Source organism: Dermacentor albipictus, chromosome 5 (genome assembly GCF_038994185.2).
Source record: "Dermacentor albipictus isolate Rhodes 1998 colony chromosome 5, USDA_Dalb.pri_finalv2, whole genome shotgun sequence".
Classification (NCBI taxonomy): domain Eukaryota; kingdom Metazoa; phylum Arthropoda; class Arachnida; order Ixodida; family Ixodidae; genus Dermacentor; species Dermacentor albipictus.
The window spans coordinates 142889837-142916601 of record NC_091825.1 but is presented as its reverse complement, the minus strand read 5'-3'; the positions used below and the strand labels follow the sequence as shown (position 1 = coordinate 142916601).

General features: G+C 44.9%; 1 protein-coding gene across 2 annotated transcripts in view; it reads right to left on the bottom strand.

The window, feature by feature from the left end:
• The window catches only part of LOC139060169 (diacylglycerol kinase theta), a 61833-nt gene that overhangs the window by 32572 nt on the left and 2496 nt on the right, over positions 1 to 26765 (bottom strand). For both annotated transcript variants that reach the window (XM_070539097.1, XM_070539098.1), the window contains exons 2-5: positions 3435 to 3514; positions 2478 to 2580; positions 2144 to 2232; positions 1637 to 1768 (exon numbers count right to left, since the gene is read on the bottom strand). In XM_070539097.1, coding sequence (XP_070395198.1) covers positions 1637 to 1768; positions 2144 to 2232; positions 2478 to 2580; positions 3435 to 3514 — 404 coding nt within the window. The remainder of the gene's footprint in view (positions 1 to 1636; positions 1769 to 2143; positions 2233 to 2477; positions 2581 to 3434; positions 3515 to 26765) is intronic.

The following is a 26765-nucleotide window of genomic DNA, read 5'->3' as shown; positions in this document are numbered from 1 at the left end:
GCACTAGTACGGATTCGCGCTTCATATGTGACGTATACTCCGTCCTGCTGTCGCGTGCGGAAGTCACGACGCCTCCGCTCCATGGAGATGCAGCTACGCATTCAGCTCAGCGGCCCGAGGAACGCCACGGGTCACGCGTGTTTGTTTTCGCTATGTCGACGCCCACAAAGCGGAGCGGATCCCGAGGCATAAAGCTTGTTCTTTCTCTCGCATCGCCGCTGCTCAAAGCAGCAAATAAACAAGGTGCCCCCGTTTCTTCTAGCGAGGCTATTAGTGCCCGTCCGGCGTTTCAGCGAAACGAGAAGCCGAAGATAGCTCAGGACGCCTTGCTACATTCGGTTTTCCCAGACTTTTCATTTAGCACAGCTCTCCCATCGACACTTTACATCCTGCTGCCCGGAAAGAGACCACTCCGTCCAACAACAGTTTCGTGGATCTAGACACCGCATGTAGAGCTTACAGAGCCACGAGAAAATTTAACGAATGGGTATCGGTAGAACATGATACTACAGGGGCGCGTTTGTTTTCTTATCCCCGCCATTCAGTCGAAGAGAAGGAGAGATGCATGACACTTTGGCCGAAATGCGACAATTTCTGACGCACGAACTACGTCGACTGGTGAACAAAATCTGTTGTGGCTCGTCACGGTGTCACTGTGGAAGGAAGAACTTCCTGAGCTGAGCCGAACATATTGCGAAGCGTTGTCGATTTTTCATGCCGATTAGTGAGCGCAACAGCTATGCACGACCACTCCGCTGATGTGAGCAGCAAACAGTCGCCTGAACGAATTGTCACGTAGATCACACGATAATTACAACAGTACAAAAAGCGAACGTAGAACGTTTTCTTCTTCCCCCCCCCCTCCCCTTTTTATGTTCTGTGTGGTTTTACTGCGAATACGTACATGGCCTCCCGCTAATTCCAAGCAGTCAAAAACAGTTAATTAAATTCAGGGGCTTTACGTGCGAAACTCATGATCTGTTTGTAAGGTACGTTATAGTGGAAGACTCCGAATTAATTTTGGCCACCTGGGTTTCTTTAATTTGCACTTAAGTCTGCGTACACAAGTATTTTTTTTTTAAATTTCGCTCACATAAAAGTACGGTCACAGTGAACAGGATCCAATCCGCAATGCCGAGCAGGCAAGAGGATCAGGATGATTAAGAGGGCAACTTAGAAATGAATATTTTTGTTGTTCTAGTAGTAGTTGTTGTTAATCAAGCAAAACAATTTAGACTAATTTCCAATATTGACCGTATTTCAGTGCACTCTGAAGCAAACTGCCCACCTTGGATGAGTGCAGTTTCCCACAATACGACATGCAGGAAGAGCTCAATAAACAATACACTAACATTCGAGAGCCACCGTTAAGCTTACTTCATTGTCCAACTTCGTAAGTTATGATTAAAGTCACCTTTCAACGAGAAAACTGCTCATCAGACATTAAAAGATCTATAGTCAAACCCAAAATACAACGAGCATCCTTAGCAGCCTACACTGCTGGTGTACGCTGCCCTGACTGTACAGCACAATCAGCGGTGCCTGCAGAGGTATATAATGCCAGGCGGAATGTGGATACCTCAACAACACGTACTGGCAAAATGGGAAGTCAGAGGCGCAATGCACGAGCACTTACCGTAACGCCACACCACTCGCAGCGCATACCGGCCAGACACTCGGCCGACCAGCAGGTCTTCTTACACAGCTGGCACTTGGAATTGGCGGGTAAGTTGCCTTCTCGCCAGTGGTGGAACTGCATCACCGACGGCTGCGAAGATGGGGTGGTGGTTGATGACGCCGTCACTAAAGAAGTGGTTCGCGCGAACACAATAGCATGCACACACACAATTGAGGATTTTCAAACTTGTAAACTAAGCTCTATGCCTCGTTTTGGGCACATAGAATGCCCATGAATCACCAGAGGCACATCGAATACTCATCAAAGAGCAACGGACTTTTACATCTTCGCATTGGCGGCATCAAAATTGACTTAGCACGGTACTCTACAGTCTAAATGTACTGGCGTACGACAGCCAATTGGGGAGACGTGATGCGCCTTTGTAGGATGTAGGACATAAGCCTACACTGACAAATAGTCGTCAATGAAAAAGATTATGCGACTCGCATCCCGCGCAACACTTACTTTATTTCTACTTGGAGCATAGGTAGCACATTGTTTGCAGTCCGCAACGCTGAAGTCTTGGCACTCCAAATGCACACAGTATTCACAAACTGCACAGCATAAAAAAAGAAAGAGAGAGAAAATAAAGTCGGTGAGCATATTGTGAAAACACTGAGCAAACATCTTACGACTCGCGCACTGCGGAGAATTAAAGAGGAGAATGGGTTAAGGCCTCTTTAGGCGATATTGGCAATTTGCATGCATCGCTAGTACGCGTTGTTCCTGGCGGCCATGCTTTGCCGGTCTGTCTGCTTTGACAGACGGTAAATTTAACAGAAACTGCACCGAGGCTCACCTTCACACCTAACTGCGCAGTTGTCCTCGATTCGTTTCCTGCAGACGTTGCAAAATTTTCTTTTGAGGTGACCTGCTTCCGTCCAGCAGTGGGGCACTGGGTTCTGTAGGGATGGGGGAAATCGCCAGAGTATGAGACATAGCTAGTGCACCAGATTTTTTTCTCTTCATCCCCTACAGCAAATTCACGCCATTTTTAGAAGCAATCAACATCATCGTAGTCGTTGTCGTCATCATCAACAATGGCAAGATTGAATCTTTAGTGCATGGTTGAATCTTGATTGTTCTTTCTTTCGAATGCACAATTATACAACTGTTAGAAAGAAGAAACTGTCTGGCACGCAACAAACGGGGAGCGAAAGATGGAGGGCTGAGGCATTACTTGTTCTAAGCCCTCAATACAGTTGCAATCAAAGTTCATGGCATGGCGGAGCCTGAACCAAGCGTTAAGTGGAGATGTTCAAAGATATTGTATGGACAACTCTTGTCCCAACTGCTGCTCAACAGCACCCCCTCCTCTCCCCCCAACCCCATTAGTGAAAACAATATACATTTGCACGAACAAAAGGTTTTATGTCTCAGAGCAATATTTTGTATAAAAATCAAGAAATAAGAAAGACTTCTTATTTTCGAATAGGTTTGCACTTCAGCGCTTTGTGCCGTCAGTTTACGAACCTAGTTTCTTTTTTAAGATTTGAAATTAACTTTCTGCTTAAAAAGCATAGTATTCAAGATTAAGGATAATGGGATACTTACTAAAGATGCTCACAAAAAATACTCACTAATTAGACTCTTACTTAAGCTACAAACTTACAAAAAGGTTGTATATGTGCGAATTATCACACTTTTGCAAAGTAGCTATATTTGTTTGAAACCTAAACAATAAAAGTATAAAAATCAATATCACAGTCTTAAAATGCTAGCAAGATGTGATGAGAATAGGCTGCGTCATACTCACTTTGATTACATTGATTGCAATAGTTGAACAAGGAGAAACCACAGTCTTGAGGCATCTGTCGTGAACTACAAAATTACAAACTGCAAAGAGAAAGAAAAGAAAAAGAAAACAACTGTAAGTGGACTTAAGCTCAACATTTACGCAACATCCAATACACCTTGATTTACTGGAACTAGTATTTATGAGATTACAGAGAAGATAAATTCTGTTTTCTTTTCTTTTTTTTGAAGAAATGACAAAGACTCCGCACATAAATATCCGAGTCGGCTTCCCTTTCATAAATTCTTTAACAGACGTGATTCTAAACAGACATGATCAACTACGCGTAATGCGGATAGTATTACTGACCAAACGCAAATGCACCCACTGCTTCTTGCCCACGTGACGTTTCGGGCATAGGTAGATTGCACTCACGCATAGCTGATAAGAAACCATTGGTCCTCGGACAATGACTCAGCAAAGACATAGCTGCAGTACTCGCATGAAACAAGGCTACATGCCTCCATTCTGCTTAATTATCGTATTATCGTTTTTCATATTCAATAACCTTGCAGCGAATCCCTCAAACTCCCTGCCTTTCATTTGTTGCTGTTGTTTTTCTTCTCCCACGAATAAAGAAAACAAAAAAAGCTCGCGCACCACAGAGAAGATTAAATATAAATGCAGTAAAACGGACTCATTAAATATTAAAACAAAAAACTCAAGCCATGATATTACACGTCGTTGCGGTCTGACACATCCACTTGTGGAAACACGTACCATGTCTCAATGCTATTCTACAAGAGAGCACAGTCTCTACGCAGAGAACTTTATTCTAGATCTAGTCGCCGACTTCAGAAGGTGTCACATCAAAAAAGGCTTCGTCGCCACGACGCCTTCGTACGTCGTTCAGTGACAAATAAAACACAAGGACGTGTAACGTAACCTGCAAGCGAATATTCGCAGAGCAAGCAGGCCCAAAGTATGGCACATAACAGAGCTCAAGTAGGTCAGGTCAGCTGTTGGAAAACAAGTAACAGTTACAGCTAGAGCTGCTTGCAAAAGCTTGTGAAGCAATCGGCAATCACAAAGTGACGAGCATTCCCTACTTTCGTAAAACATTAGCACACATCGATGTCCTTAACATTCTATTCGAATCTCTTTCTCATACTTCTATTTACTGGTTCTTACATCCACTACACTTTGGTGATCCGTTTTCTTTCAACGCTGTTCACGCAACCTCAACGCTGTTCACGAAAGCTGCAAATGCTAAAGGGGCACAATGCCTGACAAAGGTTTCTGTACCTACGTCCCCTTACACTATTTTGATAACGATGCCAGTTCCTACTTGGCGGCTTAAAGCGAGAAAGACGTAAAGACGCATGAGAATCACGCACGTCCCAACAATTACAAAAGATAATTTACCAGAATGGCAGCACAGCAAAAGACGAAGGCGCCACAATTCTGGTAATTAACCATGGACCAACTAGCCCAGCTACGTGTTTTATTAGATAAACGATAAGCAACCCTTTTATATACTTAGCGCAAAACAAACAACATCAGGAGCGAAAGAAAATCAAAAATCGGCATGCTGCCATCACAGATAACAGCCTCCTACACCACGCCTTCAGTATAAATAAGATAAAGGGACACGTAAAAAAAACTCAGCTCAGTGACCTCTAACCGTCCTTAATCCGATCGCTATCCACTGCCCCAGCTGCGAAGCACGATAGACTATTTATGACTCAACTACACATGTCTGCATCCCAGCGGAGCACTGAGCGCCAGAAGAAAAGCTATATTTAAGGAAACCAATCACATTCTTCGTGTTTACCAATTAATTGAGTTCCGGTGCGTAGGCGGCCCCGCGTCGAATACGTCCTTCTGTTTTCTCGAACACCCGGAAAAAAAGGAAGCTACGTCATACTTTGCCAAAACAACGGATGGAAACGTCATCCTCCCACGAACGACAGCACGGGAACGGGAAGCGTGGGCGCGCCTTATTTGCGCCGTAGAGGAGTAAGAATTTCCAGGCCAGTTTAACAAATTGCGTCAGACACAACTATCTCCTTTGCACTGCCTCAAGTCAGCAGCTCAAGATTGAAACGACACAAAGAGAAAATTGCTTCCTCTATTTTCTTTTTTTTTTTCGGCTATGGCTCCTCATCAAGCCCACCTGAAAACATAATCATCGACAAATGCTTCAAGAACAACCTTCCGCATTTCCCGGATGAATCTATATTACGCTTATTATGTTAAGTTACAAGTCGTTTATCGTTGTTTCAAAACGATTCCCTGGCGTGACATCATAAGGAAATATTTGTTTTGTTGTACTGACAAAGTATGAAAGTAGGAAGTATGAATTATGAAGTATGAAGCAAAGTATGAAGTACGTAAAATATTGATCCGAATAAAAAAAAACTTGAAAACTGAGTCATCTATATATGTTGCGACATTTTCCTCCCTTCGAGGATGGACATCGAATGCCACTCCCTTCCTTTTGTGTATGACGCTTACGCTATTCCATCACAGCGTGGCTCCTCATCAATCGTCTTCCCTTTCGTTCCCAAGTGTGCAACAGCCTGAGCGTTTGGTTTTGTAGGCCTGTTAAATTTTCCACCCATGTAGTCCCGTTCCTCGAAGTTTCCGAAGCGCACCTAAACAATTTGCGACATTCTTGCTTGCCCGTGTTACTGCCCATTATACAAATGAAATTGTTTGCGTTTGCGCCTCCTTGACAACACAACCAAACAAATGAAGGACTGCTGTCCTCCATTTCTTCGGCGGTGTTATCGGTGGTGTTCCGGACGCGTACGCGTAGCTATTTTAGACGCAGCGTCACCGCTACGGCGTTTGACAACAGATGCGGTCGACGCTCTCATTCAAAGATACAGAAAAGCCTCCTTTAACCCCCCCCCCCCCACCTCCCCTGAAGAAGCACGGGAAAAATTAAACCAACAGTATTATAATTCGAGAATAAGCAAATAAACTACATGAGCCGGACTTTCTATGCGGGCTTCGAGCAAAATTCTGACTGTCTACAGCAAGCGTCCAGACGGTCGCTATCGGCAGCAGTGAGCTAAGGCCGCCGCCACTGCTGGAGGCCACATTTTTCGGTTCTGTTAGCCCTACCTACATCTGCTGTTGCACGTGGGAGAAAGCCTGCACTTCGGTGTCCGATGGTACCCATCGAAGGCTCGTGGACAATTCTGGACTACGACTGCAGCTTTTAGATAATGACGCGGAACAGAAAAATACGGTCGTGGTTCAAAATTTTGATGTGCTTTCAAAAAGAAAAGAAAATGCGGCCAAATTAACTCGAGACCCTGTGTTGCGCCGTCCTCCATGTGACAAGTGTACTTTATTTTATGTTAAACTCAATTCTTATTTTAGCTTCACGGACTTTCGAGCTTACAGAGGGGGCGGACACGATATCCGCACAACATAAATGCACATAGGTAGGGTGCAAAACGGTCTCTGTCAAAAATCACAGTGGAAGACATCACACAAATGTGGTAACCAACGTAGATAGGCTAAATAATCTCAATTGGTCATCTAAATAGTCAATTGAACAATCAATAATCTAATCCCTGCCCAGCCTTGCGTCAACTCTACCGGCGATGACTGGCCAGAAGATTAATTTATTGCTCCATGAAGAAGGGACCCACATGTCCCCAGCTCACGAATAAACATGTCGAGCACATCGATATTCTCCATCAAGCGCCACAGCAGTTATTCAGAAACAAGAATGCTGCTGCACCGCCAGACACGCAGCGAGCACGAACACAGCGACGACAGTGGCGGGACAAGCGAAGGAGGGCAAAATATTGATCCACAGTCTGGCAACAGAGAGCGCACCAACCAAATTTGAGAACAAAAAAGTAAGGAGGCAAGCCCGAGATGTGTTACGTTTGGAGCTAGATGTCCGCGTTGTCCTCCCCCCTCCCTCGTTCATCGCTCCCCCCCTTCCTTCCACTGGTGCCGCAGTGGCCTCCTCTCCTGTTACAGCTTGGGTGGGAACTGCGCTTCCGCGCTTCCGTGGTGCCCTCTGTCAGCGTTAGCCGAATTCATGTCGACCCTTTAGCATGTTAGCAGCACACCAAGGCTTCGCTTACGCCGAATGCCACAGTGCCCTGGCTCTGCATTATATTTTTATGTATTCATTTATTTCATCTTACCTTAATAAACGACCCAGTTCAGAACTTCGCACGACAGTAGCCCTGCTGGTTTCGCTCAAACACGCCAGAGAAAGTTACTGTGTTACCACTACGCCGCGCGGCGACGCCAAAAAGTGGCAAAATACGCGGTAGATAGTGAGGCGCCACGCTCCATGTAACTGTGGCACTAGAAGTTCTCTTTGTTAAGCTTAGTTCCCAGTCACTGCTCTACCTAAACTATTGCTGAAGCATTCGCCACACTCTGTTGGCGTAATACAAGCTGCTCGCTTGGAGTAGCCGAACCCAGTAACACAGTGAATTCCGTCAAAGTTGTCCGGCTTTAATAATTTTCATTATTTAATCAAACTGAATAAGTGCCATCACTAATACGGCACAGCTGTTTCATGAACTAAGCTAAACCAGCAACAGCCTCGGCGAAATCGTTTCTTCCACACCATTCTGTCGCTCAGCACTTGCCAGCGGTTGCGCCCCTGCCCCTGCGTGGCGTGCTCGACGGAGTGCTTATCGCCGCTACAGGAAGCCAACCTAACAAGTTTCGCTAAAGATAACTTGATCCTCGCTCGGGTCCAATAATCGTTCAAGGTCACTCATCCATGTCGGTATACATATTCGGCGCACCGGGTCAAGCACACGACGCACTATCCACTGCTGCCGGACAGATGGCCTGTCTAAAAATACGCTCTCGTTCTCGCCAACGGTCAGCGCGAAGCGGTAGCAACGTAAGATGGAGCGTGCGAGATGAAACGCTGGCTGCGTCGTGTCTCTCGCACCACGTCTACTCCTCCCTGTTTTTCTCTTTCTTGCGGAAGAACTCGCCGCGCGCTGCTGGTCAGCCCCGTACCACGTAAGCAAAGCAAACAAAGGTGCACTGCTGTTTCCCTTCAAGAGCAACGCGCAAGCTGCAGTCACGTTAACTGCTTTGAGGACCGACGCCTCCGTAAGAAATTAGAGGGCGGCTGAAAAGAAACCCTTCTGTTTACTTCCATACATCCCATGTTACTTGAATATATTTTCTGTGTCGTCTAGAGAGGAGTCACTCTGTTGAAGCTCATGGATGTTTGCCCGCATATACGCTGCTGACGACTCTTGCCGGCGGGGATATCGCAACACGCTAACAAAACATGCTCAACTATTTCTCCACAATTTTCGCACGATAAATATCAACAGTCGTCAACGCATTCATTGTCATTGCTACTGTTCTGCAAAAGAACAGACCGGTAGGATAGTTGGTAGTGCACAACTTGAGGTTTGAAGCGCAAAAGAGCACGCATGGACGACAGTCCCGGACTCTCGTCTTCGTCTCCCTCTGTCGTCATGCGTGCTCTGTCGCGCTTTACCTCAAGCTATACTATCATTCATTTCGCTCTCCCATTTCGTTATCGGTGCTTTGTCCATATGCTCAGCAAACCAACTTGTTGAATTAACGATCGTGGCATGCTTGCCACGAAGTTGCTCAAAACCGCCTTCGCGGTGTGCGTAGCACGGTATATAGAGACACACGAGTTGCTCCGCGAGGTCGCCGGAGATGGGACGCAACATTTATTCTGGCCAGCGCGTTCCGAGCTCACGCTCCGTGTTTTGCGTTGCACGCTGCGCACCGTCGCACGCGCAGGAAAGCTCACAAGCCTCACGAGGCAGCTGCTGTGAACTGCTGGACGCGACGTTCATTATGGTGAGTAAGCCTTAATATTGAAAGGGTAGCGACAACGCCTCGGGTGCTTAACCTGACGCGTTCCGCGTTGCCCGTAATGAGTGCTAAAGAAAGAAGCGATTCGAGCGTGCGCACAATGGGCGTCGAGTGTCTACGCCCTGAACGTTATTCATCATAACCTTCAGGATCGGAGTAAGCAAATTTTCACCGGCGCTTTCGAAACAGGCACAACCTCCGGCACATCTGCGCTCTGCGTCAATATCGCAAATAATTTTTATACAAGATTGTAATGCTGTGAGAAGAACGCGGAAGACTAGAGTGGTAGCCGGAAGGAAAATTTGAGAGACAATTGGATTCCCGACATCCTGCGAAATTATGCCTCGGTCAACGGCGCTTGATATACTTTCATTTCAATAACACCTAAGTATTTTTCATCATTCATAGCATCTTAGCCGAAATAGAAGGGAACAAGAGTTTACCAAGGAGAAAACGCTTTTAACTTCTCCTACCTGGTTTCATAGTTAAATCTAATCTAGTCAATGATACCGTCACAACTACAATGCAAATAAAGCAGGTCGCGTGTTCTAAAAAAATGTGTTCACATCAGTAGACACTATAAATAACGTGTAGATAACCCGCTGAAAGCATGTGCTAACTCCAGCAAAGTTTCAAAAGGGGCCTATAGGAGTCACTGTGCGTCATTTCTGTAGCGTAAGAAGCTAACGTTTAGCCAACACATCATTTAGGTCCTTGCGACATGTGCCTCCGTACCAAAAGAAAAAAAAAACTTCCGGTCGAAGCTTTCCTGGCTCTTCGCTGATAAAGCAATACATCTCATGTGGTGCCTAAATATAACGAATGCGTACCAGCCTGATACCTAAAAACCACGCATTTACTTTTTCTTGTGTATTAATGGTGAAACTCGTTTTGGAAGTTGGAAGGTGGCGGCTAGTAAGGCGTTTTGTAGATGTGGAGAATTGCAGGCTGTCGTTCTTCCTCTCATTCATTAAGCCTTAGTACAAACTTTGAGTAGACGAGGTTGAGCGTTTTCGAAGTTTTTTTGCGCGTAAACGAAAATAGTGTCCCGCTAAGCAAAAAGCTGCAACGCCGAAAAATGTCTGGAAGTCAAACAATGAGTGCGGAGCGGTCATATTACAATACGCCTTTGTCTCATAGAGCTTGAAGAATAATACACATTGTAGCTTCTTTATTTATTCAACAACTTCGGAAACCCCACCAGAACATCCTTTGACATCTTTTCTTTTCGTCGACATTCTTCCTTCCTTTTCTTTTTCTTTTTTCTGACCACTATTTATTTATTTATTTATTTATTTATTTATTTATTTATTTATTTATTTATTTATTTATTTATTTATTCTTTGGTGTTTCAAGCTTGTTCTTCAGTGGCTGAGCAGGAACTGAACACGACAGGCTGCGCTAAGATATAGCACGGAGGAAATCAGGTAACTTCGCCGCCGGAGCAACGGTATGACCGCTGTCCGTCCAATTCTCGGAAATAAGCCCTGACAGAAGCCACCAGCGGCAGGCGACGAATGACGGTATTGATCAGGCCAGGGCCACTGCGTTTACGTTGGGGCCGCCTCGTAGCGGCTCGGTCCGGAACTGAGCTCGTTCCCCGATACACGCAAGCCTCGTTTGCAACACTGGGTGCACAGCAGGCCAAGAGCAAGGCACAATCAAACCTGCGATTAGCTCCGCGTAGCGCGCGCTATGCTTCCGAGCTATCATCCACAGACTAGGAAGGTTCGTGCAGTGTCGCCTATAGTACTGAGGCCAAAACGTGGAGCTCAGCTGCTTATACAAAATGCTATCTCGCGGAAGATTGAACGCCCGAGCACATGCTGCTTTAGCTACCGCAGGTTACCATGAAATAGTTCATTCTGAGAGCGACAGTCACTGTCCCTGGAACTTCTGACCGCATCGTGCTAGTGTCTCGAGGGCTCGACAAGAATGAAAACTGAATTCGCGCTGAGGGCCCGTTGATTCCAAGACATACGCGCAACTAGTAGATCCCCAAAGTCGCGAAATAAGAAAGAGCGAACGATGGAAAAAAGAAAGAGTATAAATAATCCCGCTCCGTATCGCGAATGTATGGAGCCGCATATGAAAAGAAGTGAAGATGACTTACACAAACTTATCTCAAATAGGTAGAGTCAGGTTTGTGGAAAGGTTAAGACAGAAAATGCTGGTATGCAAGAAAAACTGATAGCAATAAGAAATAGGTGTTGGCTCTACCATCAACGACACGCCACCTCTTGTTTCAAACCCAGCTAGTGCAGCATTTCTAGTCAAATCGAAACATTGTGATGCGACGCAATAAAATACACTACACATTACGGCGACGGGGATAAAAGCCACCATACGCCAACTTGATCTAAGCCATGCTTGATAGATAATATAGCGTTGAAGAAAAAATGAAATGTATAGGGCATGCTGCGAGTATATGCAATATCAGTGTCTCGAAGCTTCGGAAGGTCAAAGTGTCTTGACAATATCGCCGCGACCTGTGAACGGTACGAAAGTGATCGAAGGCACTGAGTTCAGAAAGTAAACGGCTAGATTTAACAATTTATTCCGGCGTAATGGTACATCACTCACTTGTACTGCTGTTCAGAAACGACCCAACTTCCTTGTTTCAATGCAAAAGCTTTCACTGTCCTCGTTCAGTGAGTTATCACAGAACTTGCAGAAATTTCGTGTAACCTTCTGCATGAAGTCTCGAGAGAACAGCAAGCGACGCGTCTGGAGCCAGAAGGTCTTTTTCTAACAGAAACGCACAACATTGAGCCATTCATTGTGCTGGTAGCGCCATACAACGCATTAAATTTATCCAAGAATCTGAGTCAGCAAGCCGCGTCTTTTTTTGCAAGACGTGATGAAGCACGAGCTGCTATCATTGCAGGTGATCATCATAAAGGAGCATTTCTCATTCAAACTCTGCGTTACGCATTAGTTGCTTCGAAGCTAAGAACCGATTTCCGAGATCAGTTTTCCAAGACTCGGGAATATAAGAGAGTCCTTAGTTTCGAAAAGAAAAAAAAAACGCACCATGGTTTATTTCTAGAGATGTGGTAGCAACAAGGCGACACGCTCAAAGTGGCAAGTAGCAAAGTGCACAGCGTTAACGCAGACAGACCATATACGGTAACCACTAGAACGTGCGGAAGAGGCAGTGTTCGAAGAGCCCGATAAGAACGAACACCTGGCTATTATTCTATGCACTCCAGCACGGCGTTCGATCGAAGGGCTGCACCATCAACGTTGACGTAAGCGAAGCTTTAAGGGCAAACCTTGTTTGTCGTTTGCGTAGTCCCGTTCAGCACGTGCAAGCCGTTATATACACCCACCCTCACCCAGCTCCGCCACCGTCCCGTGGTTACTACGCGAAATAAAGTCAACAAAAAAATGAAACAGAGACCGGGGGTTGCGCGGTTCATCGATACGCCTCCCTTTCGTCGGCGGACAGGTACACGTTAGACTTTTGCACTTGGAAACCCGGTTCGTGTGGCCATTACGACTTGTAGACAGACGGGAGGCGAAGAGTTGGTAAAGGAGGAGCGGGGAGGAGAGAGAGAAATGGCACGTTGAATGCGACGGGCTCTATCAAAGACACGCTAAACTACGCTGATGGATCTGGAAATGGGCCACGGCGGCGCGTTGAATCCCAAAATAAACGCAGAAGGGGGGCAGTCGCTATTAATGCTTTCGTAGAAGCAGCTACAGAAGGTGGCTTGTTCGCGAAGGCAGAAGAAGCACGCAACATCACGACGTATCGGGTCGGAGTGACGTAAGAGGTAGAGCCTCGCACGAACAGGAATTTATACGGAAGCCCGATCTACAGCGCGTGGGAACATCAAAACGTTCTTACAATAGGGGTTGCCGTTTTATATGCGGATTATAATATAGCAAGCATGTTATGGTTTCGATCATCAAATATTGTTTCGGCTTCTTTTTTATAAGCTTGTTTGCGCACGTGTGATCAACCGGCGGTGAGAAATAGTGGCGGAGTTTCTTCAAAACTATAGCTTTTTTCAACGTTGACCTACGTGCATTTCTAGCTCAACTAAAACTGCAGCGTCTTAGCAGTATTCACGGAAGCAGTATGTATGGTAGCGCCCAAGTTTGTACTGTTCAGGATGCTGTAGCTGCTCAACGTCTATACCGATGGTCGAAGTGTTTTTGAGACAAAATATTTCACGGGAAGAAACTCTGACGCACATATTCGCGCGCCGAGTTGGAAGCCACACGTCGCGTCTAAGAGCCGATTAAAAACAAGCTCGCTGTCTCCTATCCGATTGTTCGCGAGTTGTAGCTTGCCTTTTGGCTGCATCGGCTGTTCATCTTTCTCAAACGCATAATTAGCGCAAGGCTTAAACAAGCTTAAACAAGCAAGTCGGCGAAGCGCACGACGTCTTCACCAGCTATCATGTATACATTGTTCGATGTTGCGTCAAGTACTCTTTCGTACGGTTAACTCTCTGAAACAAACGGACCATATATTACAAGATACGCCACAATACGATGTTGTTCAGATGTCTACAGAGACACCTGGACAACATCGGTGGACGGTGATTACAGCGAGTTGGGTAGCTTTTATTACATGGCCTGAAGTGAATTCGGGTAATTACTGGTTCCTTTCATCGCAGCTTTGATTCTTCGCCAGTTTCACGTATCTCCTTCGGCGTATAAACTGCGGGCGATAGGCACAGGTCGACAACTTACATTCACAATCGACTTCCACTTACTTGAGCCACGACCGCGCTAACTTCAGCCTACGCGGAAACGATGAGAAATTCAGCTATAGAGTTGCTAAGCGTACGTGAACAGCATTCAAAACTTCAGTGCCACACGGAGAAGCGATACAGTTTTCACGGCTTCGCTGACTTGCGTTTAAATTTATGCCTGCAAACCTCAACCGCACAGTACCGCCTGCGTCATCAAATAGCCTCGTTTTCCTCACGCATTTCTTCCCATTTAATCTCGCATAAGCGATCCACTGATCGCACGAGGCGCTCACGCAGATATTCTATCATGCACTGGCCGTTTAAAAAAATATGAAAATTGGCCTCAGAGTGGCGATTTTGGCGAGTTAGATATGGATCGATTTTTTTTTTTTTCGCTGACAGACACGGACGCAGAAAGGCGGTACAGGACACGCTAAGCGCTTCATGTGTCATTTACCGTTTTTCTATGTGCCTGTCCGTCAGCGCAAAAAAAAAAAACTATTTCGAAAATTCACAAGCGCGGGACTTTTCGGTGCGCACATGTCTATAATTGCACACACATTTCGTTTACTTCCATTCCGAGCTTTAACGAAAGAAACTGCGTTAAAGGCTGGTCAACATCGGCTGCTCAGCAGTGCAGAGTAAATAAATTTTTGGTGTCGTTTCTTTTCTGACAGCGTTGCGGCGCCTGTAAGCTGCGCCCGTCGAAGGAACGGCGGTGCAAGTGCGTCTAGCCCTGCCGCCGAGATTCGCAATGGCATCCTTGCGTTAGACCTTGCGCAAACCGGATCATTAGCTAGCAGCACTAACGCAATGTTCTTGAGCAAGGTCATCGCGCAAAGCGTTCAGGGATGACTTCTCGGCTGATACTTTGTTCATCGATGGCGATATGGGCCCCTGACACAAGTTCTTTACGGCTAACACAAACGGAAGTCTTCGCCCGGTGTTCCTTTGCGCGAAGCTGGCGGGTCAGCCGCCACGCAGGACCAACGTATACGCAGCTCCGGCCAGGCCCCTCGTCGCCGACCCGCAGCACGTCGATCGCCCGCTGGCGGCGACTACGCTGCCGAGGCTTCCCTTCTTTCTCCCCATCGACCCTCGAGCTTCCCTCGCCGCCAGCGGGCACCCTTCCCCAACTCCCGACCGTCTTCCCTCGGCCTTCTCCCGCACCTCTTCCTCCTCCTTCTCGGCCGCCGCTTGCAGAGAGCGAGTGAGCGCGGTGTGTGTGCACGTGAGCGCGTGTACGACGCCGGAGTTAAAATGGCGGCTTCCGACGCCGCCATGTTCAATAAGAGGGGCCGCGCGGTGCGGGCCCCGTAGGCTCGCACCCTGCTTTTCTCGCGTTGCCGCTGCCCCGAATATCGGAGTGCGGCTGCTCGAAGAGACGGGAAGGTGAAAGGGTGTTACGCTAGGAACGACCTACGCCAAGCGCCACCAGCGCGGCTCGCTCGTAATCGTCCCGGCCTCTCTCTTTCTCTCTCTCTCTCTCTCTCTATCTCTCTCTGCGCCTCCTGAGAAAGAGCACCACCGATGCCTGCGCCGCTTCCGTATTGCCTTCGTCGCGCTCGCGTCTCTGCCAAAAGCAACGTTCCCTCGCGGCCACACATTGGCTAGCCACTTCGCGAGCGAAGCATCGACTGTCGTACAATGTACGGGCGTATTTCGAGTATTACGGTTTACAGCCGACTTACAACAGCTTCGATTCCCACAGCATGCACTACATCGATTTTAGTTGGCCGTTTTCGAAGTGAAAAACGCGCTCGACAGTAATTGGTACCTACTGGAACCTTTAGACCCGCTCTAACTGAAATGCAGGTCGAATGAACAGACGTATGACTTAGAGATGTCATTGATCGAGAAAAACGCAAACGGAACAGACGCAAAAAAAAATATCAAGAGGGCGCCTTGGTGGTCTTGTTGGTACAGCGTTATGTACGGTATATAGCGCAAACAAAGCCCGCAATACAAAGGAAAAGACGAGAACACAGCGCCGTGTTATTGGCTTTTCTGTATTCCTACAAATTCCTTTTGCACTGCACCGGGTGTGAAAACCAAAACGGTGGCAATACAAGGGCCAACAAGGGTCTACCAAATGGTCGAATTTTCAGTCATTAAAGGTGGATACGCACACTAGCTGTAAGCAGCCAGACTTGAGAGCACGTGCCGTTTGTGTAGCTATAAAGATGTTTATTTTTACTACGAGCCATAACGGTTTCGTCTGCCATGTCCGATTCCGAATACAATTCACAGTATCTGCATGCAGGCGACCTAAACCAACGAGCCATGCGATGCCAGTAATGTGTGTACTAATGCCTGCAGTCACGAAGAAGGGCAAAAAAAATTTAAAGAAGCTAGGGTAAAGATGCGAAATAAACTACGACAACGGAAAGTAAACCGAGCAACACTGACGAGAACCAAGCACAGAACACGCGAGACACGAACAATGCGCATAACACAGGCTAGATGAGTTATGCAGCTTTGGTAAGTTACCTCCCTTTCAATTTATGGCGTTTTAGTTTGGATTCATTTCAAGACAATTCGGTTATTTGAGAAGCAATCTGCTATACCACAGTGTCAGGCCTTTCTAATTAATAAAACCACACAACCCACTTGCGATATGTTGGGTCATTGACAAAGATGACACGTGTGCAGAAGACAGAGAGGCGGGGGGGGGGGGGGGCAAGAAATTTAATAGGAAAGATGCAGAGGTTGGCCGGAGGAGCGAGCCTCCGGCCAGCTACTCCACACCGGGATACATGGGAAGGCATAGACAGAGAAAGGTGGACAAGGATTGTGAATGAAGAAATAGGAGTGAACATCAACAATACAGTAAGCCAAGCACCTACTGTCCACTGTCGTACATGCGCAGTGTCCTTGAAGGGAAGGGAGAGAGATTAACTAGACTTTGTTAAGTTTGCTGCCCTACATGTGGTGAGGAGGATGGGAGAGCTAAAGAAAGGCAGATAGAATACGTGAGTCCAGCTCATTCACGCGAATTAAGCAAGGTGCCGCGTATCTGCAGTCTGGCACTCAAGTCTGTCACCTTCGTGTACTGCAGAAAAGCTCGTGTGGCTTCCCGGAGTGATGAACTGAGAAGCCAGGCTTCCAAGGCTTTTGCTTCTGTGAAAAGCTGATCGTCCAGCCTACTCAAAGGACACTGGAGAGACTGGCGTTGTTTGTCAAAACGGGAACGGTGGCACGGGAGATGAACAGCAGTCTCTTCCCATATGCACTTAGCGCACATCGGCGAGCCAGCCACTCCAATACGATAGCTGTATGAGTTTAGTGAAGGCTACTCCGACCTACAATCGGCGCAGCAGTGCTGCATCACGTCGTGAAATGTGTGTTGGCAACTGCAGTTTTAATGATGGTAATGATGGATCCAGTCTGTATAAGCTGTGGTTGACAAGTTAAACGTCTAATTGCACACTGCAGGTGAACGCAGCTAGCGAAGTCTCGACAGGACACGTACGTACGAAGCCAAACACGAAAGACGCTCGGCGGCTTGCCTCGACCACAACGCTTCTAAAGATTCGCTTGACTTTTTTTCATTGAACCTACCTGAGAGAGGAAAGAGTCAAGAACGTTACATCAAAAGCTCACCAGCATCTCTCAAATTTCGTCGTGACAATCGGCGTTCCTGCGTCAAGAATTGCATGGATGACAAGGCCACCTTTCACAAAGATAGATCTACCTATATAAACCTCGGGCAGCCTTTCCGAAGGACCTTACCCCTGTTTATCCAACTTTCATTCCACAGTGTGCTTCCGTCTATCGGCCACCGTCTTGCCTTTGGACATTCATCTTAAGGTTAGTTGATCGCGGCTGGAAAACCTGACTTCGCAAAGAATTTGTCAGCAGAAAAAGAAAAGCTTGTCCGGCGGCGTGGCTTAAGATTTCCGAAAATGTGTTTTGTTTGCTTCCACATTGACTCAACCTTGTATAAACCTAAAAGAATCATCGCAATGGCAACGATTCGTACACTCCGAGTGTGTCATTTAGTGCGCTCACCTAATGAACACTCGTATATACCGAAGCATAAGCGTTGCTGTTAACGACACAAATGGCTGGTTGATGGTGAGCTGTGCTTTCTGACCATCTGCGTGTCCCATGACACATCCAATGGCTCTTGCTGATCACAAGCAATAGCACTAGTACAACAACTACCATGTATTTATGCTTGAACTGTGCCCAGTTAGTGGCTTTGAAAGAACAGCTTTCAGTGCAGTGAGATACTTTTTATGAGTAAATCCATGGCACTCGAAATGCTAGAGGCGATTTTATGCAGCAACTTGGCCTTAGTCTGTTTTTTTTTTCACTTTTGTATGTGTTTATATTTACGCGCTCTAAAGTGTCCTTTTCATTATCAGTATTTATTTATTTATTTATTTATTTATTTATTTATTTATTTATTTATTTATTTATTTATTTATTTATTTATTTTGAAGCAATTTTTTCTACTACAGACTGAAACAGCAGCCGGAGGCATACGGCTTTCAACTTCTCCCGTTAGAACCCCTTTAACACTACCTACCTACCCGATCATGTGCCACCTATTTCACGGCCAATCATCTGTAACTTCTTCGACGGGCAGCTAAAGGACACCCATTACGACGTATTAACGTGCCATATCGCGAAGGTACTCGTATTTTCATTAGTGTACCACTGAACGCCGCAGCTTAACCTTTAAATGGTTACTGAAGAAAATAATTAACAAAGTTAAGCTATATTTATATATGACATTGTTCTAATAGCAAATATGTGGCGTTTATCAAAGCCGAAGGCTTGGTGCATCAGAAAAGCACGTGGAACGCAAAAGCAGGTGACGAAATTATTTCGAACTGACGTCTAAGAGTGCAGCGATGTCCGGTCGAGGTTCTTTTGCTGTTTGGTTATTAAATTAATAAATTATATTATGGTGCATTTGACGATAAACTAACACTAAGCCTGTAAACTTTCGTTGCATTTCCTGCAGAAGAAGAGCCGAAATGGGCCCTAATACTGGGAAGTCATTGACATCTAGCTTGAAGTCGTCACTTCCGATTTTGTAGCAGGATATTTTATATATATATATATATATATATATATATATATATATATATATATATATCTGCTACACTATCGGAATATTGCCAAATTTCGAGATTACATGTATTTCCAGTAGTTTAGGAGAACCTGATTGATTGATTGATTGATTGATTGATTGATTGATTGATTGATTGATTGATTGATTGATTGATTGATTGATTGATTGATTGATTGATTGATTGATGAGTGTGAGTGAGTGAGTGAGTGAGTGAGTGAGTGAGTGAGTGAGTGAGTGAGTGAGTGAGTGAGTGAGTGAGTGAGTGAGTGAGTGAGTGAGTGAGTGAGTGAGTGAGTGAGTGAGTGAGTGAGTGAGTGAGTGAGTGAGTGAGTGAGTGAGTGAGTCATTTCATATCCGGCAGTTGTAAAATGAGGCAATTCATTCTATACTCTACATTAAGTATAGCTCATCCTCAGTTTTCGCCTTTACATGTCTGCAACAAACTTTCCCCGCTCTACTTTTTTTTTTCTCGTACGAAAGACACTGACCCCTTTTCGACAATGAACGCGCCTCAAGAGGCAAGAGGGGGCTCAGGCATACGCCTCACGTCGCTCTGGACCTCCGCAACGTTTTCCTTTCCGTGCACCATCAATCTACGTCTCTTAGTTACCGCCATTAGATTGGCGCAGCGCCCGTCGAGCAGCCGAGCGCTGCTACTCGAGCGTGCAGGGGGTCCGGGTCTATGTATAGCAGTCGGGCTAGAAGTCTTTAGAGAGCTTAGGCCTTAGACCGGGTCGGGGAGGTACGCGGAACGCGCAGTTCGCATCTCATTTTCTCGGGATATGGGAGATATTTAACAGGCCATCGCAAGTGACACGGCTCGGTGTTGGCGTAAATGAAACACATTTTCGAAATCAGCCTTTATCGTAACGACTGAAGCAAGGAGAACGGGCTAAGCGCTGATAAAAAGCAGGGAGTACCACCTTGGATAACATGTGAGCACGCGAGTTCGCAATAAAGATATTCAGAGCACCCACAAAGTGAGATTGTCTGGCACAGTGATAGTCCGCTGCAGCCTGTCTGTGTGTAAGCGTGCCTATCTACTAAAGGACAAGCTGCAGGCTTGTCCTCTTCAATAAAATATATACTAATTAGATTCTGGGAATTTTACGTGCCAAAGCCACGATCTGATTATGAGCCACGCCATACTGGAGGACTCCAGAATAATTTTGACCACATGGTATTCTTTAACGTGCACCTAAATCTAAGCACCACCGGCGTTTTTGCATTTCGCCCCCAGCGAAATGCGACCACCGCGACCTCAAGTTCAACAGCGCAGCGTCATAGACAATGGCTGTCGCGGAAGGCGCTTGTCGCCTTCGCCTAGTAGCTTTGTAGAATTCTTCAGTCGCTTTTCGCGATTGGCAATGCTTAAATATTTCCGTGCCCTGCTGTTTCTAAATATGGTAACTTGACGTGTATTCTTCCTCTCGTCGATATAATAGTTTTCTTTTTATGCAACCTGAAATGGTGTACTCGTTTACTTAGTTGTGCATAAGTACTCTTTCTGTTAGTCTAGTTAGTTAGCTAGCTAGTTAGTTAGTTAGTTAGTTAGTTAGTTAGTTAGTTAGTTAGTTAGTTAGTTAGTTAGTTAGTTAGTTAGTTAGTTAGTTAGTTAGTTAGTTAGTTAGTTAGTTAGTTAGTTAGTTAGTTAGTTAGTTAGTTAGTTAGTTAGTTAGTTAGTTAGTTAGTTAGTTAGTTAGTTAGTTAGTTAGTTAGTTAGTTAGTTAGTTAGTTAGTTAGTTAGTTAGTTAGTTAGACGTGTATATCTCGCGTGCAGTCAAAGGTGTAATGCTGACAAAAATGGTGGCAATCAGCTTTTTTTTCTTCTCCATTTCGTGCGTGCATGCGTGCGTCCGTGAAGAATGAATTAATACTTTATGTTGAGAATGCATTCATTCTGTGGATCGAGCCGTATTCAAAATGCGTGGCATTGATGTATTTATCACTCGGTTCTTCATTTATTTGTTTGTTAGCCTTTCTTTTAACACCGTGATCCTTATATGTATATCCGATAGGTATACTTGAGGTGGATAATTGCTTGTTGGCTCGGCTTCGTATGGCCAACCTGTTCTCTTTCAAAAGCGCCGAAGAGAAGCCAACGCATATGCCTCTTCCCAAGGCAGAGCTGTTCGGTTCCTATACCAGTCGGCTGCCAAGATGATGCGTACCAGAGAACATGAGGAATAAAAAAGATGCTAATCCAACACACATGTTCTAACCTATGTTAATCCAAGCTTTGGTAAAGAGGATAATTACATGATTTACAACTAACGGCGAATCGTGCAATTTTCTTTACGTTCATCCTATGCAAAGGTATAATATCATGCAATGTTTATGTTTATACTCTACCACGAATGTCGCAACTTTATTCTCGCGCAATTTTTTTTACGTTTATGCACAGTGTCGTTCACCAGCTGTACATGGCTAAATTCAAACTACAAATCAGGTGGATGCATAGCGCGAGACGTATTCGCAGCGATGTCGCGAGGACGAATGCGATGAATGATGTTTGATCAGATAAGAACGGTGATAACAGGTGCGCGCGCAGAAAAGTACGACACCTATCAAACAACGTTTAGGGATTCTGTACCTCTTGTGTCACACTGGGACATACGCATTCTGCAGGATTGGTCAAAAACGGGCCTAACTGAAAGAATCAAACGATTAAATCAAAGAAAGTAAAGTAAATAAAGGAATGCGTCAAATATAATTCACCATTCTATTAACAGACCCGTGTGCTTTAGATATAGTGAACCGACATTATACGTTCAGGTTTTAAGAAGGAAAGGTAGCCCCACTAACTCATTCACTTTGTATGTTTGACGACAGCCTCCACTGCCAACACTTATAAGTATTTGGAAGGACCCAAAATTAAATTTGATGATCCAAAGGTAGCTCAACAAAGTACTCCGGTCATCACTACCTGAAGGACTAAAAAATGAATGTCAAAAACTGCATTAAGATTTAACCGGAGCAACGACAAAACCATGTTAATAAGCAACGCCACATAATGGGTGAATTTATCAATAATCATCTATCAATTGATGTCCACTATACACTCCACACAGCAGAATGTTCTGTAAGTGCGATTTTGTGGCGCGTGATGCGTTTGCAGCGAAATATCTCACTTAAGCGACAGCCTTTCTTACTGCTCACTTTACGGCAGATATATTTAGATAGCAGGGGAAAAAATACTTCTCGTCATGTTTACAACGAAAACCTCACGCCCTGGTTTTCATTTACTCGGTCTCAAAGCGTCGCACTTATCAAGCTGTTCAGATTTGCGCTGGATTATGCTATGATTTAAGCTGATTTATGCTATGCGAAATATGATATTGATAATTTTTTTGTCTTGCGATTTTTCTAAGCTGTGAATATTTTTCGAACGTCGATTAGGTTGTTTTAGGAAAGATGCTGTTTGCTACACAGGCTGTTGACTGTAAAAGAGGGCAGGACCCTCGTCAACCTGTTTCAGCTTTCGTTCTGTCTCCTCTTTTCACTTTGAAAAAGAAACCAGATTGATTGATTGATTGATTGATTGATTGATTGATTGATTGATTGATTGATTGATTGATTGATTGATTGATTGATTGATTGATTGATTGATTGATTTCAAAACTGAGAATGCGGTGTCGTTCCTAAACTTTAGAGATTAGCTGATGTGGAAATAGTTTTTTTACTTTACATCCTGGCACTCGTCACCGAATTTTGCCACTAAAACACAACTATATATTCCATGCCTCGAAGTGGCTGCACAAGATACTTCTAATTACATTATCATCGTATGTGTCACATTTTTTACTCCCTACTAAAGCATCGCAATAAGTGTGCGAATACCATTACTTGCGCAGCATTAGAGGTTCGATAGCAAGCTTTATTTAGCTCGTGCCAAACTATGACTATTATATTCAGGTACAGGTGAAGCACACAAATTCCCTCATTAGGCAATCACTGAACTTTTCTGAATGAACTCTCTTGCATCTAAAAGAAACAACAGCGACTACTCAGAAACCGAGGTTTTTTTTTTTTTAACTCAGGCCATCAATTTTTCGATTTACAGCTTCAGTTTACAAGTTTCCTGAACTCCCAGACTCCTTTTACAAACCATAGTCGCTCTTCTGTAGCGTGTAACGATCGTCTGTTTATAGAATAAAGTGGTTTTCAAGTCTAACTTTTTCAGTTTGTTTGAAGCCCTACCTTCCTAGCTAAATCCATATGCAATAGCGGACAAAAAGTGTCATTGCATAAGCCCGTTGGGCTGTCTTTACATAAACTTGGCCACTGACTTCACTAGAAAGAAGAAAGACCTTTAGAGATGGTGCTAAACTGACCATATATATATATATATATATATATATATATATATATATATATATATATATATATATATAGAGAGAGAGAGAGAGAGAGAGGGGGATGAAAACCAGAAAGAGACGAACCAGAATTGAGCGCGGGAGAGCTAATGATTAAGAAGGAGAATAAGAGTTGATGTGCACATGAGCCGCCGACGTAATTTAATCCTCAATGCTGTGTGAGAGACGGTCTTCCCAGTACGGTTGCCTTCGAAAAATTGCAGCAGCGATCTTGTGGCCTTCCGCGGCGGTGATCTTGCGAGACCATGGTCCCGGGATCTTGCTCAGCGAGAAAGGCCTTCCGCCCAGCTGGTGCGGTCGGCAGGCCTTTCATCTTCGAAGGACGGGCAGTAGCGTTAGAAGGTGTTCTATATTCTCCGCAACCACTTGCATTGCGATCGGCGCCATCGGTCATGCCTATCAAGGAGGAGAACTCAGTGGTGAATACAACGCCTAGACGTATGTGGACGTTGGCATTGGATCCTCAAAGGTCACGTTGGTGCTGATGAGTTCGTGACCCGCACCAAAGGGCGCACGGCGTAGTACTGATGGGTCAACCGTTCGCTCCTCGACTCGAACTGTGGCGTATGCAAAACTTGTGTCTGAATAGCTTTGTCAGTTGAGTGCAGATGAATGCGGTTCTACGCTGCGCCAAGTCGGCGAGGCTACGTGACACCGGCGAGAACGTCGTATAATTATCGTGGGCAACCCGCAGTGCATGACGCATCTAAGACGTGGCGGCGCCACTATCACTACAGCACAGCGCGACGTACACGGGTGAGCTTGTGAGCGTAACCACAACGCCATTACTACGCTCTCTTCTGGCTCTGGTTTTCTCGACAGAGAAGGCCAACAACTGAGGAAAATTTCCCAGAACTTCGATCGCGGTTGCCGATTCAATCAGAACCGAACACCGTGTTTGGTAGCGGTGGATGGCGAAGATGAAGCAGTGTCGGTGCTTCCTTCTTGCACCGTGTAATTTCATATCGCATTTGTAGCATGTGGTTTTACAGCATTCTACGCCAGCTAGACATTTCCGATAGTCTGATATTCTTTACAAAAACTTGACTGAAACCTGCCCGAAGTATCGGCTTAACAGCCTCACCCCCAATTCATTCTAAGCATTTGTTTTCTGTGACAGAATATTAGGAATTGTCGTCATCTGGAGCCAGGAGATAAAGTATACGCGTATACTAGCCTGACTAGGTCGCCCACACCTTAAGCAAAGAGCTGAAGACACTGGTGAGACGAATATTGCGTGAACTGCATTAATGGTGGTGGATGACGGTTCCTATAATAAGCGGTGATAATGCTGGTACTGATGATTTTCACATAAAATTAAGTTACTGTTTTTGTCCCGCACAATATCTCTTGTGCGCTCCCGTGCCCCTCCAGTTGAGTTTAGCATATGTTAGGGAAATCGTACTTTGAATCGCGAACGTTGTGACACCTGCTTTCGATAATTTCATTGACACAATAATAGATACAAGTCAAATTCATTTCCACAGTAACATAATACAAAGTTTATGTTCGCTCACGCAAATTTCACGAGCTAGTGATCAACACAATATATCACAATACGCCTGCCTAGGAGCACCTTAACCTGACGTACATGCCGAATAGGTTTCTGTTCGGGGTATTTAGATATACCGAACAAGCAAAGTAGCAGAAAGGGAATAAAAATAAGAATAAGAAGAATCCCTATTCTATTTTAAATGCCTTTATAGAGACGTACAGTTAAGCCAGACCACTTCTAAACATATCCAGCAATTCCGTTATTTCCTTGTCAGTCAATGTCTGTATATTGTTGATCAAACTGTTTGCAGTAAGATTAACTCCCAGTAACAACTACCAGAGCATCGACGTTTTTAAGTGCTATTATTATTATTATTATTATTATTATTATTATTATTATTATTATTATTATTATTATTATTATTATTATTATTATTATTAAAACGTGATTGATTGATTGATTGATTGATTGATTGATTGATTGATTGATTGATTGATTGATTGATTGATTGATTGATTGATTGATTGATTCTTACAAACGTAGCAACAATCACAAACCGTCAAAAAGAGCAAAGAGCGCTGGATGTCTGCGGCCACCATAAGGGGTGCGACAACCGCCTACTCTAGAGAGAAAAGAGCCGAGAACTAGAGCCATAGAGAAATTGGGAAAATAAATAGCATACACGGAATGGTACCAGTCTGATATTTAGGAAGCGAGCACACGGCATCAACGGATTATAAGCGCCAGTGATATGGACGAAGTGGTGATGAGCATGAGTCGTACAGAAGGAAAAGTACACAACTATGAGTGCATGACAAGCATGTTTTTTTTTTCGAAGCAATGTAAAAGAAATCAACGCCAGCCGTCGCCTTGTCTTTAATTTTATTACGGTTTTCCTAGCAACGACACCTCTGCGGCCCATTAGTAGCTTGTATAAAGCATAACTTAACCCGCATAAAACATAAAGAAAAGAGCACTGTATTTGTTAGTAGTACATACAAATCATAGCCAACAGAGCAAAAAAAGTGTACCACACAAGACAATTTATCTCGCAACATGTAGGCTGCAAAAACCATAGGAAAATGGCACTTTCTCTCGGGAGCAAAGGGCAATCAATGTAGTCCACAATGAAAGCAGGAAGTAGTGATCCGACACATTTTTGCGTCCTATAATTCAGGAATGGCCAACCTTGGTTCTCCAAAGAAAACATTGTATTTCACACGTAGTCGAGACAGTGTCGCGTTAAATTTAGATATTGCTTAGACTTCCCTGTTCCCCACAGCAGACGTGTTCATTTGCATAACGACACCATACGTTAGTGCGAACGATGCGAGTTGTCAAGTCTCCAAAACATTGAAAGGACAGCTTGCGTTGGCAAGTGAATGCACTGAAGCGTCTTCTTTTTTTAGCAACGTGGCTGTTAAGCGGGGAGTAAAGTTTGGCCGACGGCAAGTAACACTTTAGCCCGATACATACGTAGTCACCCGACAGTTGAAAGCTTTCATGGGCGCTGGGCTGGTTCATAAATAAACGTCGTAGCTCTCGGCCGCCGGTTTCCGCGATCAGAAGCGAACCGCACTCTGAGAAAGCTGCGATGTTGCTGTATGTATGTAATGCGAAAGAAAGATAAGAACCAGCGGTACACGTATACTCTTGAGAAGCTTACTATTCGTAAGCTATCGCACGTTTTCCTACTGACTCCTTACCTGCAGATGACAGTGGAACCCTTGCAGCTCCTTATAGCACCCTCAATGTGTTGGGGTCGCATTTTTGGAACACTACAAAAGATACTGATAAGGATTTCAGTGAATGGATAATTGA